Below are 15,606 nucleotides of genomic sequence, written 5' to 3' on the forward strand. Positions count from 1 at the left end.
AGTAAACCAGACCTTCTCTGGAGCGAGGATCTCACCATTCTTGGCAGGGGAGGCGGTTGGCGGGGAGCTGGGACTGATTGGGGGGGATGGGGGGGGGGGGGAAAGGCACGTACAGTTAGTATGAGCTGAGACATTGCCCGGGCCTGGGGTAATGTGCTTCGGAGTTACAGAGGTTCCCAGTCACTGTGTGATGCACCAGATTACCCTAGGTCAATGAGATGCACTGGGCTACCTATCCTTGCAAAAGCAGCCAACATAATCAAAGACACATAATCAACTGTCTCAACTTTTCTATACCCCTTACCTACTCCAACCTCACCCCCTCAAAACGTACAGCCCTTTGCACATTCTGCAGCAGCCCTAACATTATAATCCAACCCGCCAACAAGGGAGATGCCGTGGTGGTCTGGCACGCTGACCTCAACCGGGGTGAGGCTGGGCGACAACTCTAAGACACCTCCTCCTACTTGTCCTAGCACCATGATCCCACAGATGAACACTGGGCCTTAATCTCAACCACCATTACTGGTTTCATCACTTCTGGCTGTCTGCCTTCCACAGCCTCCAACCTTATCATTTCCCATCCCCGCACAGCCTGTTTTTACCTTCTCCCCAAAATCCACAAACACAACTGACCTGGCAGGCCCATTCTTTCTGCCTGATCCTGTCCCACATAAATGATTTCCACGCACCTCGACTCCATCCTATCCCCCCTGGTCTAATCTCTCCCGACCTCACACAACCTCCCAGATACCTCACATGCCCTGCGTCTCTTTAATGATTTCCGCGTTCCGAGCCCCCACACCCTCATCTTTACTATGGACATTCAGCCACTCTACAGCTCCATCCCCCACCAGGAAGGCCTTAAAGCCCTCAGTTTCTTCCTCGTCTGCAGAGCCATCCAATTTCCCTCTACTAACACTTTACTCCGCCCAGCCGAGCTGGTCCTCACCCTCAACAACTTCTCCTTTGACTCCTACCACTTCCTTCAAGTCCAAGGCGTAGCTATTGGCACCCGCATAGGCCCCAGCTATGTCTCTACGTAGGGTACGTTGAACATCCCTGTTCCAGGCATACACTGGCCCTATCCCCAAACTCCATCTCTGTTACATTTATGACGGCATCGGTGTTACCTCCTGCACCCATGCAGAACTCATGGACTTCATCAACTTCACCACCAATTTTCACCCTGCACTCAAATTTACTTGAACCATCTCCAACACCTCCCTCCCCTTTCTTGATTTCACAATCTCCATCACAAGAAATAGACTATTGACTGATGTCTATTACAAACCCACTGACTCCCACAACTATCTAAAAAACTACACTTCTTCCCACCCTGCTTCCTGCAAAGACTCAATCCCCTACTCCCAATTCCTCCATCTGCGCTGCATCTGCGCCCAAGATGATGTGTTCCCTACTTGAACATCCGAGATGTCCTCGTTCTTTAGGGAATGTGGGTTCCCCTCTCCCATCACAGATGAGGCCCTCACTCGTGTCTCCTCAGTACCCCGCAGCTCTGCCCTTGCTCCCCCATCCCCTAGTCACAACAGAGACAGAGTCGCCCTAGTCCTTACCTTCTACCCCATCAGCCATTTCATACAACACATAATCCTTTAAAATGTCCGCCACCTCCAACGGGATCCCACCACCAGCCACATTTTCCCATCTCCACCCCTTTCCGCCTTCTGCAGAGACTGTTCCCACCGCAACTTCCTTCCCATCCAAACTACCTCCTCCCCAGACACCTTCTTCTGCAACCGCAGAAGATGCAACACCTGTCGCTAAACCTCCTCCCTCGCCTCTGTCCAAGGACCTCGACAGTCCTTTCACATTAGGCAGAGGTTCGCTTGCACCTCCTCCAACCTCATCTACTGTATCTGGTTGTTGGACATATTAGTTCTCCATCCCATTCCTACACCGACCTTTCTGTCCTCGGTTTCCTCAATTGTCACAGTGAGGCTAAACGCAAATTAGAGGAACAGCATCTTATATTTTGCTTGGGCAGCTTGCAGCCCAGTGGTATGAATATTGATTTGTCTCACTTCAGGTAGCCCCAGCATTCCCTCTCTCTCTATCCCACCCCCACCCAAGTCGCACTAGCTTCTCATCTTCTCCCTACAAACTGCTTACAATGGCCTGTTCCCTTTATCATTGTTACTTTTTTTGCATATCTTTCATTCATTGTTCCTTAACTCTCCACATTACCGTCTGCATCTCTCATTTCCTTTATCACGATCCAGTCTGAAGAAGGGTCTCGACCCGAAATGTTACCCATTCCTTCTCTCCAGAGATGCTGCCTGTCCCGCTGAGTTAATCCAGCTTTTTATGTCTAACTTCATCTTAATCAATGACTTGTCCCACCCCGGTCATTCCTTCTTTTATTGGCTCCCATCTGGCAGATGCTTTCCCATTGCTTTATTGTACTTGAGTTTGACTTGATAGTATTTAAGTATAGTATTATCTGATCTGATCGGAAAACATACAAGATAAAGATTGCCATTATACCTCTGTACATGTGACAATAATAAATCTAAACCTAATTCAAGCAGGTCCCACCTTCCTGCGTTTGTCCCTCTGAACCTTTTCTATCCACGCATCTGTCCAAATATATTTTAAATGTAGTTATATTATCTACCTCAGCTTCCACCTCTGGCAGTACCCACTGTGTGGAAAAAGTTGGCACTCAGGTTACTATTAAATCCTACATCTCTCACAATAAACCTGTGCCCTCTTGTTCTTCATTTTCCTACCCAGGATCCTTCTCATGGTTCATCCCAAACAACTCCGTAACAGAGCACCCTCTCTGACCCTTGGTCTGTTCCCAGGGACACATTCAGAGATGGATATCAAGTGCTGCTGGAAGACCATCAACTTGGTGAAAGACCCTTTTTGCTCTGCCCGAACCTGTTGATCACCCAGCAGAGCGAGATGTCCGTTGGGGAATGTTGCCGACTGGCCCACCCCAGACATAGAAAATAGGTGCAGGAGTAGGCCATTCGGGCCTTTGAGCCAGCACCGCCATTCAAAATGATCGTGGCTGATCAACTAAATTCAGCACCCCGTTTCTGCTTTCCCCCCATATCCCTTGATTTCTTTAGCAGGCTGCAGGAGTATGTGCTGAGGGACGCACTGAAGTTCGGTGCGGCCAACACTAAGGCTCTGTGGGGGTGGACCACAGTCTAAGGGCCTTAGGCTTCTGGACATTGAGGGCAGAGTCCGGTGGGTACACACCTCAAACAAGGGAAGCAAGATCACCCCAGGGGGGGCTATATGAGTGGCAATGGTGTATGTACATAGATGTGGGATCCCCTCACACTGTTTGAATTCTGAAGAAGGGTCTCGATCCGAAATGTCACCCATTTCTTCCCTCCAGAGATTTTGCCTGTCTCACTGAGTTACTCCAGCATTTTGTTTGAGATACTCTGAGTATACACTGAGATACTCCAGTATCTTCTGTTTGAATTACTAAGCTCTGGTTCTGTGCAGGGAATCATTTGGTACTTTCTCTGAGTTGTTTCCATGACTAATATTGTCCATGCGCCTTTAATTGATGTCTGCCCTAACCGTCGCAAAGGGAGAGCGGCCGCCCTGCCAGCACTACCGTAAAGCGCAGCGGGCTCGAGTTAATAAGGGCGGGCGGGTGTCGTAAAGAGCGGCAGATGGCGGCGGTGCCGGAGCCGCCGATTGAAGGGGCGACTCCCGCAGCCACCGCGGCCCCAGCCCCGGCTCCCGTGCCCGTCCCCTCCCCGGCGCCCGTTCCCGCTGCATCCCCCGCACCCTCGCCGTCGCCCAGCCCGTCGCCGACGCTGGCGGTGAAGGCAGAGGCGGCGGAGAGCCCAGGGGCCGGGGCCGGGGCTGGGACTGGAGCTGGGCCTGGCGGGGGCCCGGGGGTTGGAGCCGGGACCGGGACTGGGACCGGAGCTGGTGCTGGAGCCGGAGCCGCCCCCGCCCCCGCCCCCGCCGCCCCCGGGACCGAGCTGAGCGAACGCCACACGCTGCTCGCCGTGCTGCAGTTCCTGAAGAAGAACCGCTTCCGTGAGGCGGAGGAGACGCTGCGGCGGGAGGCGAGCGTGCAGGAGGGGCCGGACGAGGCTCTGCGGGCGGCCGGGCCCCGCGGATCCGACTCCGTGCACCAGCCCGACGTCAGCTCGGTGCTGTCGGCCTACAGCAACCAGGGGGACCCCACCCTGTACGAGGAGTACTACTGCGGCCTCAAGGCCTTCATCGAGGCGGCGCTGGACGCGCTCAAGGCCGAGCTGGCCAGCCTGCTCTATCCGGTCTTCGTGCACCTCTACCTGGAGCTGGTGTACAACGAGCACGAACGGGAGGCCCGCCTCTTCTTCCATAGGTCAGCGCCAATGCAGTGTGGTGTGTGGGATATAACACTCAGTGTGTAAACCCCTGCAACCCAAGCACAGATGGGGGGGCCTGACACCTCTTCCACAGGTCAGCCCCAATGTACAGTGGTGTGTGGAATATGACTGTCAGCGTGTAATCCCTATTAAGTGGTGCGCTGGAGTACTGGTACATAATAGTACACAAGTCTGACACTTCTTCCTCAGGTCAGCAGACAACACAATGTGGTGTCGAATGTACACCATAGTGTATAAACTCATGTATCTGGATGAGAGGTCTCGCATCTCTTCTACAGGTTAGCCCCAAAACAATATCTGAAGAAGGGTTTCGACCTGAAACGTCACCCATTCCTTCTTTCCAGAGATGCTGCCTGTCCCGCTGAGTTACTCCAGCATTTTGTGTGTACCTTCAGTGTATACACAGTGTGCTGTGTGCACTTAGTGTGTAAGTCCCTGTAACTGGAGCACTCGTGCACAATAGTACGCGTCTGACACTTCTTCCACATGTCATCAGGTGCACAGTCTGGTTTGGAGTATTCCAGTCAGTGGGTAAACCCCTGTAACTGAGTGGGAGATCTGACACCTCTTCCACAGGTCAGTCTCCAATACAGTGTGAACACTAAACCTCGAGCTGGGGCACTAGTGCACAAGTCTGATACTCCCACAGGTCAGCAGCCCCAGTGCAGTGGAATAACACTGATAGTGTGCAAGCCCCTGTAACTGAAGCACTAGTACACAATAGTACATGTCTGACTCTTCTTCCTCAGGTCAGCAGCCAACACAGTGTGGTGGGCCTAAGGACCTGTTTAGGTTCTGTACAGCTCCATTACTCTAACACATGGTGGTGTGTAAACCCTTGGAGCATGAATGGGAGGGTTCGCACTCGATATGGGCTTATTATTGTAATGTTCATAAGTGATAAGAATTTGGCCATTCGGCCCATCAAGTCTACTCTGCCATGGCTGATCTATCTCCCCATATCTTCTGACACCCGTACTAATCAATGGGTACAAGAAAGCTTTTGTTTGCATGCTATTCAGCCAAATACTATATACATTAGTCCAATCAATCTATACAAGGACACCAGGTAGTGCGCCCAATGGCACAGCACAGTATGGTAGATTAAACAAGTGACTGCAGCCCTTTGTCACCCCGTTAACCTGCTGCACGGTTTATTACAGGTACCATGGAGATCAGGAAGGCTACTACCATGATGACCTGCGGGTGCTGGCCGGCCTGTCCAAGAAGGAGCACATGCAGGGCAACGAGACAGTGCTGGACTTCCGCACCAGCAAGTTTGTGCTGCGCATCTCGCGGGACTCTTACCAGTGCCTGAAGCGACACTTGCAGGAGCAGCACAACAACCAGATCTGGAACATTGTGCAGGAGCACCTCTTCATCGATGTCTTCGACGGCATGCCCAGGAGCAAGCAGCAGATCGAGTTGACCTCCGGAGGGATGGCCGGCGAAGCCAAGAGGGAGGCAAACAAAACCAAGGTGTGGACTGGGTTACGGTCGCTCTCCGCAGGGTGGGTGGAACTCCGACACCTCATCTTTTCTCCACACAGTTGGTTCATAGACCCTACGTCTTCTGCACAGGGTTAACTCGTAGACCCCCACCCCATCTCCACAGAGTGGACTCTTGGACTCCACTACTTCTCTGCAGGATCTATGGGGAATCCAGGACCCTAGACCTTCTCCGTAAGGTTGGTGGGGAATCATGGACACCACCCCATCTCTGCAGTATGGGTGGGGAACCCTGGAGCCTCGTTCCAGTTCTCTAATGGATTAATGTGTTGAGGACCTTGATTGCCATATTAAGGAGAGGGAAGTTGTGCAGCTGCACAATTGGTGCCTAACAGCGCCAAAGACCCGGGTTCAATTCTGACCACACATGGTGTCTGTGGAGTTTGCAAGTTCTCCCTGTGACCGCGTGGGTTTTCTCTGGGTGCTCCGGTTTTCTCCCATATTCCAAAGATGTGCACGTTTATAGGTTAATTGGCTTCTGTAAATTGTCCCTAGGGTGCAGGACAGAACTAGTGAACGGGTGATCGCTGGTCAGCGCGGACTTGGTGGGCCAAAGGGCCTGTTTCCACGCTGCATCTCTAAACTAGGGAGGGGGAATGGAGCAGGTCAGGCTGGGGCTTGTCACTGTTATCTTCCTCACAGATATGCTGTCTGAGTTGTCTGTTTTAATTGCTGTTCTGACGGGGGGGGGGGGGGAAGAATCAGGGCTCAGCTAACTTGTACAAATCTTGGCAGGTGTTCTTTGGGCTGCTGAAGGAGCCTGAGATTGAACTGCCTCTGGATGACGAAGATGAGGAAGGAGAGAATGAGGAGGGCAAACCAAAGAAGAAGAAGCCGAAGAAGGACAGTCTGGGGGCCAAGAGCAAGAAGCAGGACCCTAATGCTCCTCAAGTGAACAGGTCCGTGGCTGGCACAACTCCATCGGCTCCGTCACAGTGGGCAGACCAGCTGCGCCCTGGTCCCCCGCTATAACGCTCAGTTAGTGACATTTTTTAAATGAATCAAGAGAAGGCGTTTTAAAATACCAATGGTGTTCATGGGGACAGGGGGACGTCTTCCATTCTGAGACCTTTTTGCTGCACTCACTCCATGGCAGGAACAACACAGGAGCTGTTCGCTCCACAGTATCACATGGAATAATTAAGTGTCAGATCCTGTGCCAAAACAAGTCAATCACTACCAGATCTTTGGTCAGTCATACTGGCTCCATCCATACTTTTTCAAATCTCTCCTCATTCGCAGCTCTGCCATATCTGTAATCTCCTTCAACCCACAACCCTCTGATATTTTAATTCCATTCTGGCCAGCTATTCAAACTTAATTGCACTACCATTAGTAAAGTCCAAAGTGTTTAATTGACATATGTACCGACAATGAAATTCATACTTCACACGCCCACTAACCCAATAACACACGTACAATATACAAAAATCAATGAAATTAATTAATAACCACCGTACTGGTAACCATACAGTGCAAAAAATAGTCTGTAGTGCAACCAAAGCATTTCACTGATGCTGAGGTTAGTGTGCAGTGTTCAAGAGTCTGTAGGAAATAACTGCAGATGCTGATTTAAATCGAAGGTAGACAAAATGCTGGAGTAACTCACTCAGCAGGACAGGCAGTATCTCTGGAGAGAAGGAATGGGTGATGTTTCGGGTCAAGACCCTTCTTCAGACTCTGGTGGTTGCTGGGAAGATTCTGTTCTTGAACCTGAAGGTCACAGTTTTCTACCCGATGGTAGCAGCGAGATGAAAGCGTGACCAGGGTGGTGTGGGTGTTTGATGCTATTGGCTGCCTCTTAGTGGAAGCGCCTCCTGTAGTTCCCTTCGATGGTGGGGAGGTCAGTACCTGTGAGGCAGTATCCACCACTCTCTGTAGTCTCCTTACTGAACCAGGGCATGATGCAACCAGCCAGCTGTGATTCAGTTGACCTGACTTCTGGAATTCCTTCCCTAAACCTCTCTCCATTTTATTGCATTAGTTAATGTTGTCTAGCTTTCGGATATTTTCCCAATGTCCCCTCTGGTCATTACTTTGTGCCGTAATATTTCTGTCAAGTGTCTTGGGAAAATGTTGTTATGGTACAGGTGCTATATAAATAGTGGTCCTTGTTGGTGCCATTGAGTTGTTTACAAGGCCATTTATTTAATCAACTAAGATTACCTAGTTCTGAAGATAATTTATACAAGATAATTTTGAAAACTGGCTCTTGCTTTTCCTGCATTACTAGATGCAATTCCTTTTAAAATTACTGCATTAGCTGTTAAACATCACAATCAGTCCCACGGTATAAATGAAAGTCTAACTGCTTTCTTTCCTACTGAAGAATTCCACTTCCCGAGCTGAAGGACTCTGACAAGTTGGACAAGATCATGATAATGAAGGAAGCCACGAAGAGGGTGAAGCTCGGTCCCGACTGCCTGCCTTCCATCTGCTTTTACACCTTCCTCAACGCCTATCAGGTGAATGATGTGCTCCTTCTGAGTGGGAGTAGAACGGTGATGTCTGATGAATCACCACCTCTGATCAGGCCCTTTCCTTGCTGTGGCGGGCAGCAGATGTGTTGCAGTGTCAGTGCTTTTTGTCGATAAAAAGATGCCGGGACACATATCCTTCCTGGGGTCTACGGCAAATCGCCATCCTATAAGCTGTTAAACTATTTAAGGGTCTGACCGTCTAATTTAATTAATTAATAACTATGTAATGCATTAATTAATGAACACATTTTATTTTTTTAACTTTTTGTAATAGTAAATATTCTTAAAAAAAAGTGAAAATCTAGTTTTTAACTTTTTAGAGGTGCCGATGCACTGTACTAATGCATACCCTCACAAAAACAGCAGTGCACAATGTGTTGGGAAGGATATTCTGCTGGTTAGAGGTCCAGGTGTACGGTGTTCCCTGGAAAAGATATTTAGTGTGCTTTGGGGGGCCGATTGGTGGACAGATTGTATATTTTCTAAGTTAGCATTGTCCAGACCTTTATGCACCAGCTGTTGATGTTCAGAAAATAAAACATGATTATCAGTAATGCCATTGATAATCCAGAAGTTTAAAATGCACTGGATTAACAGTGACTTTGTCATGTGGATTCAGAACTGGCTTACTGATAGAAGACAGTGTGGTGTTGGAAGGACAATATTCATGCTGGAGGTCTGTGATCGGTGGAGTTTCGCAGGAATCTGTGCTGGGAGCTCTGCTGTTGGTGATAGATGTATGAATGACTGGTTAGTAGTGTGCAGATATTCCCCCCCCCCCCCAGGGTGGAAATGTCAAGGACATAGCTTCAAGGTGAGAGGGGCAAAGTTTAAAGGAGATGTGCAGGGAAAGTTTATTTACATAGAGGGTGTTGAGTGCCTGGACCCATCTGCCAAGGGTGGTGATGGAAGCAGATATGATAATGGTGTTTAAAAGCATTTTGGATTGACACATGGATATGCAAGGAATGGAGTGATATGGGTTATGTGCTGGTAGATAAGAGTTGGGCTTGGCATTACGTTGTCCACAGATATTGTGGGCCAAAGGACCTGTTCTGGTACTGTACTGTTCTATGGTCTAATGAAGGTGAAATCGCTGATTTGTGCCATCTGTATGCGTGCTCTGGTAAACTAAGGTGCAAAGCCACGAAGAACACGGGAAAATCTCACTGAAATAAGCAAAATAATGAATGCCGTCTAAAATTCTCAGCACCAGGAGTTACTGTTTAGGACATGAAATCTTCATACTTAAAAGAGTTTGGAAGTTTGAACTGAGGTGGACTGCTTCTCGTTGCCGAGTGAGATCCAGGGAGGTTTAGGAATCAAGGGGTATTGGGAACCAGGGCAAAATTCATGAGGAAGAGGCATGATCCTATTGAACGTGGAGCAGCACTGATAGAATATGTTCCCATTAGTTCCTGGGGAGAATGATTTCTAAATGGGTTAAAAGTGAATCTTCATATAATGCTTAAGTATGGGCAGCATAGAGGCAGAGCAGGTAGAGCCGCTGCCTTACAGCTCCAGTGTTTGGGCCAAAAGGCCTGATTGCGTGACGAAGCATTAAAGGTAAAATCGGAGTTGCTCAATCTGTACACTACCTTGGTTGCATTGGGGATTCTGTGCACACTGCATCTTCCAACTTTGCGTGTGGTCTGCCTGGTCTCTGATCACTGCTGTTCTGTTACTGGTCCAGGGTCTCACTGCGGTCGATTTCACCGACGATTCCAGTCTGATCGCGGGCGGGTTCGCCGATTCCACCGTGAGGGTGTGGAGCGCCACGCCGAAGAAGCTGCGGAGCGTCAAAGGGGCTACGGGTAAAGCACGCGGAACCCGCGATCCGGCTTTGGCAGTCTGCCTGTGGCTGTGAGATTGTAGTGGGAAAGGGAACTGGTCCAACTGGCAGCTGGGACTGCAAGAGTGGTGGCTATAATGCACGGTTAAATTATCTTCCCCATATTGCTTATTGTCCCATTCCCCTCCGTAGGCTTGTTCATTCCACAGACACCAGTATAGAACAGCGCAGCAACAGGCCCTTTGGCCCACAATGTCCATGCCAAAAATGAATCCAAGTTAAATTAATCTCCTCAGCCTGCATATCCAATTTTGATAGAATTTCTTAAGCCATGGTATCTATGTGTTGTACAAAACTGTGCAGGGTCTCTTCATGGGTATTTTCACGCTTCCTAGCCTCCTTTCCGTTGTTCTTTCAGGCCAGGTTTGACAGCCCACTGAGCTAGAATCATGTTCTGCTCCTTAGACACAAACCGCTGTTTATCATCACACCTCACTTGCACTGACTTTGTCAATAGACTCTGTGTTGTGCTCCCCATATTCCTCCTGTCCCCAGCCCTGCCACCCCAACACAAGGAGCTGGCTGCAAGATGGCTAGTGACTTGCCATTCTGCAAATGTCTCCTCTCTCCATGGGTTTTGCCAAGATTTTGTTTCCCAGGGAGATTTTGCCTGTAGATTCTCCAAACCTCCAGCTGTGCACAGTAGTAGTGTGGAGCTCTGCATTTCTCCAGCACACGGTTTGAGGTAATAGGTGTAAGTAGCGGTGAAGGACTCGCCTCTCCCTTGGAGAGGGCTGAGAGTTTTTGTGAAATGTGTCTGGTCCAGTTGGGGAGTGAGTGAGGGTGGTGGCAGGGGGAGGGTGTGTTGGCCCTTGTTCTCAGTGTGGGTGCAAACAGCAGTCTCACTGAGTGTTTTATCCACCACCTGCAGATCTCAGTTTAATCGACAAGGAATCTGAGGACGTGCTGGAGAGAATAATGGATGAGAAGTCTGCCTGCGAGTTTAAAATGTTACTGGGACATGGTGGCCCCGTGTACGGCACCAGCTTTAGTCCCGACAGGTGAGGCGCCCGGAAACTCTTAGATACAACGTTGTGCTCTTGGTCAGCTAATTATTTTGTGGATGTTGATTGATGCATAAATTTAGTCCAACGTTTGTGATGATGATATTGTCAGAGAGATACAGCAGGGAAATAGGCCCTTCGACCCACTGAGTCCACTCCAACCATCAACAACTCATTTACATTGACCCTACTTTTAAATTCTCCCCACATTCCCGTCAACTCCCCCCCTCCCAGATTCTACCTCACCCACACTCCAGGGGAAATTCGCAGCAGCCAATTAACCAACCGACCCACGGGGGGGGGGGGGGGGGGACAAACCAGAGTACAGAATACTTGGCCCATCAAGTCTATGCCACTACCTAACAGCAGCCCCGTCAGTCTCATTGGCGTGCTTTTGCCTCATAAACGAAGTGCAACAATTGACATGCAGTTAGCAGGTAGGATAATGACAGAAACATTCTGTGGCCGTGGGCTATTGTGCGTGACACTGTTCACTTTCGTTCTTCAGGAACTACCTTCTGTCCAGCTCGGAAGACGGGACGGTGAGGCTGTGGAGTCTGCAAACCTTCACCTGCCTGGTGGGTTACAAGGGACATAACTACCCGGTGTGGGACACCCAGTTCTCTCCATACGGCTACTACTTCATTTCAGGGGGCCACGATCGAGTGGCACGGTGAGTGTGTGTGTGTGTCCGAACCATGACTGGCGGTGCGTTGTGTCCGAGTCACATCGCCCACCCCACTATGTTCATGCTGACAAGTGGCAGCCTCCTGTGTAAATCCCATCTCCCTGCACTTGCATTAGCACCAACATTTAAAGAAAAACAATGAACAGCACATGCTGGGTTATAACAAAGATAGACACAAAGTGCTGTAGTAGCTCAGCAGATCGAGCAACATCTCTGGAGAAAAAGGACGGGTGACATTTTGGGTCAGACAGTCTGAAGAATGGTCTTGACCCAAAACATCACCCATCCTTTTTCTCCAGAAATGCTGCCTGACCCGCTGAGTCACTCCAACATTTTGTGTCAACATTTAACTTACAATTTACTTGGAAAGCATCATGAAGTAATAATAATAATAATTTTATTTATAGAGCACTTTAAAAACAAACATAGTTGCAACAAAGTGCTGTACATCACTAATCATTGACAAAAAAGTTAATACACACCAATAATAACAGTTAAAAGATGGAGTAAGTAAAGATATTCAAAATAAAGAAATATTAAAAACACTACAAGCAGGAGCAAAGTCTCATGCATGGTCAAAAGCCAGGGAGTATAAGTGTGTTTTAATACTGGATTTGAAGATGGACAGTGAGGGGGCCTGTCTGACGTGCAACGGCAGAGCGTTCCAGAGTGCCGGAGCAGCAACAGAGAAGGCTCTATCCCCTCTGAGCTTCCGCTTAGACCTCGGTACCTCCAGGAGCAGCTGATCAGCTGATCTGAGGGACTGGGCAGGAGCGTATGGGTGGAGCAGCTCAGAGAGGTAAGGCGGGGCGAGCCCATTCAGAGATTTAAAAACAAATAACAGAATTTTAAAATGAACTCGAGAGAGCACCGGGAGCCAGTGGAGTACGACATGCAGTACGTAAACAGGCCCTTTGGCCCAACCAGCTAAGGTGCCTGCCCGTGTTTAACCCAGATTCCCCCGAGCCTTTCATATCCATGTATCTCTGAAGGTTCCCGACCCAAAACTTGTCTATCCATGTCCACCAGAGATGTTGCCTGACCCTCTGAGTTACTCCAACACTTTGTTTTGCTCAAGTTTCTAACATTTGCAATTCCTTGTTTCTTCTCTCTATCCATATAGCTGCCCAAATGTCTTTTAAATGTTATTGCACTTGCCTCCTCTGGCAGCTCGTTCCATATACTCACCATCTAACTGAAAACATTGCCCTTCAAGTTAGTCATACAGCACAGAACAGGCCTTTGGCCCAACTCATCCATTCCGACCAAGGTGCCCATCAATGTTTGTTCTACCTGCTCACGTTTGACCCATATCGTTCTCAAATGTTCCTATCTATGTACCTGTCCCAGCTGTCTTTTAAATGTTGTGCCTGCCTTAACTACAGCTCATTCCATATAGCTACCACCCTTTTGAGTGGAAAGGTTTGCCTGTCATGTTCCTATTAAATCTTTCTGGGCACCTTAGATGACTGTCCACTTTATCTACACCTCTTGTGATTTTATAAATCTGCATACTAAGGGCTCAGTAAACGCAAATTGCTGTTTTTGACTGAGTTGCCGTGACCTGTGTATTGATGTGAATGTGCCGTGAACACGATCATCACATTGTGATGTTCCACCCGCCAGGCTCTGGGTGACAGACCACTACCAGCCTCTGCGAATCTTCTCTGGTCATCTCTCTGATGTCACCTGCACCAGATTTCACCCCAACTCCAACTATGTGGCGACTGGATCTGCAGACAGGACCATCCGGCTCTGGGACGTTCTGAACGGCAACTGCGTGCGAATCCTGACTGGACACAAGGTGGGCAGCCCGGCACGGGTGGCTGGCAGGGACCTGGCCGAGACGGGCATTAGTAACGGCCTCTCATTTCTCACGCTAGGGGCCGATCCACTCGCTGGCGTTTTCTCCCAGTGGCAGGTACCTGGCGTCAGGCGCCACGGACGGACGGGTGCTGCTGTGGGACATCGGGCACGGGCTGCTGGTGGGGGAGCTGAACGGCCACACGGACACCGTCTACTCTCTCAGGTTCAGTCGGGACGGCGAGATACTAGCCTCAGGTGAGACCCTTCATCTCTTGCAACTCGGGGGCAGGGTGGGATCTTCCGTGAAGATCAACATTCCCGTCTGTTCTAAGGTGGTGATAGGCATTTTCCCATTGGCATGTTCAGTTATGGGACTCTGAATGGTAGGGTCCTGGGAAATGTTGTAGAACAAAGGAATCTGGAGTACGTAGAATATATTACAATATAGCGCATGAACGGATCCTTACGGATGCTAGACACAAAATGCTGGAGTAACTCAGCGGGACAGGCAGCATCTCTGGAGAGAAGGAATGGGTGACGTTTTGGGTCGAGACCCTTCTTCAGACTGGGTCTCGACCTCAACCCCAGTGTGTTAAAAGAAGCACGGGAACTGGTGCCCCAATGCAAGGACCTGGGGAAATAAACACCTGGTGAAGTAGGTGCCGAACTATTGACATTTTTGAATAGTTGGGTAGCGGACTGCCAGTTTTCCTGTATGCAGTTGTCATGTTGGTATTTGTGGGATTGCACTGTGTAAATTCACTGCTGTAATTCTGCCGTTACAACACCCTTTGTAGTTTATTGCATGGGACAGTATTGCTGAGACGGTAGGGTGGAATATGCACTACAGATCATGGGCAATTGCCAGAGTGTGCAGTGTGTGAACACTCAATGATACAGCCCAGATGGTGGCAGGCTGGAGTGATGAATATGGGTCCTGGGGACTGGTCTCAGTACCCGCTGGTGAAACTGGGGGCTCCATGGATGTGCAGGGAATGCCTGACTCGTGCTTTGTTGTTGCAGGCTCCATGGATCACACGGTGAAGATGTGGGATACGATCAAGGCCTTTGAGGATCTGGAGACGGACGATTTTAGCACTGCCACCGGCCACATCAACCTGGCCGACAACTCACAGGAGCTGCTGCTGGGCTCCTACATGACCAAGTCCACGCCAGTCATCGGCCTGCACTTCACCCGCCGCAACCTGTTGTTGGCTGCCGGGGCCTACAATCCCCAGTGATGGGCCGCTCACAGCACTGACACCCTTGCCCAGGGCCATACAACCCGCAGTGACCGATCCCTCCTGTGACCACTCCCCTCCTCATCGCTGGCCCAGGGCCGTACTACTTGTAGTGACTCTCCCTCGCTGTCACTAGCTGGTCCAGGGGTGTACAACCCACTGATGCCCCTTCAACCCCCCCCTCCCCCCTGCAGGAGTGTGTGACCGGCCCTGCTCCATGCTAGCGTGACCTCCTGACTGCCACAGATTACAGATCAAGGATAAAAACCTGCCTTTACCCATCCTTGTTCCCCCAACCCCCACGTGGTTCTCAGAACGAACAAAGGATGCAGCTATTTCCACGGTATCCGTGGCATTCCCTTACGTACCCAGCCCGCACCAAGGTGACCAGCCTCATCTAGCCTCAGCCCCTCCCACACCGAGGTGATCAGCCTTCTCTTGCCTTTCCCTCCCACGCCGAGGTGATCAGCCTCCGCCACATTCGCGACACGTTGCCGCACAGATATCTTGAAAGAATGTGAATGAGAAATTTGTCCCTCATTGTGTTTTTTTCTAAAAGTTTTGATGAAATTTACAATAAAACACTGAAATACATCACGGTATCCCGAAAATGTTTCTGCTAAGTGAGAAGTAGATCTTCCCTTTGCAAA

At 49.7% G+C, this 15,606-nt stretch overlaps 1 protein-coding gene across 1 annotated transcript; it reads left to right on the forward strand.

Moving 5' to 3' along the window:
* The first annotated feature begins 3,645 nt into the window (after positions 1–3,645).
* On the forward strand, positions 3,646–15,550 carry taf5 (TATA-box binding protein associated factor 5). The gene is made up of 10 exons (XM_033034179.1): positions 3,646–4,351; positions 5,540–5,855; positions 6,621–6,784; positions 8,215–8,350; positions 10,059–10,179; positions 11,089–11,218; positions 11,730–11,894; positions 13,536–13,713; positions 13,793–13,970; positions 14,739–15,550. Exons 1-10 carry the CDS (start codon positions 3,663–3,665, stop codon positions 14,954–14,956), a joined length of 2,295 nt encoding a protein of 764 aa, XP_032890070.1. The 5' UTR covers positions 3,646–3,662; the 3' UTR covers positions 14,957–15,550.
* The last annotated feature ends 56 nt before the right edge of the window (positions 15,551–15,606 follow it).

This window comes from Amblyraja radiata, chromosome 15 (genome assembly GCF_010909765.2).
Source record: "Amblyraja radiata isolate CabotCenter1 chromosome 15, sAmbRad1.1.pri, whole genome shotgun sequence".
In the NCBI taxonomy this organism is placed as follows: domain Eukaryota; kingdom Metazoa; phylum Chordata; class Chondrichthyes; order Rajiformes; family Rajidae; genus Amblyraja; species Amblyraja radiata.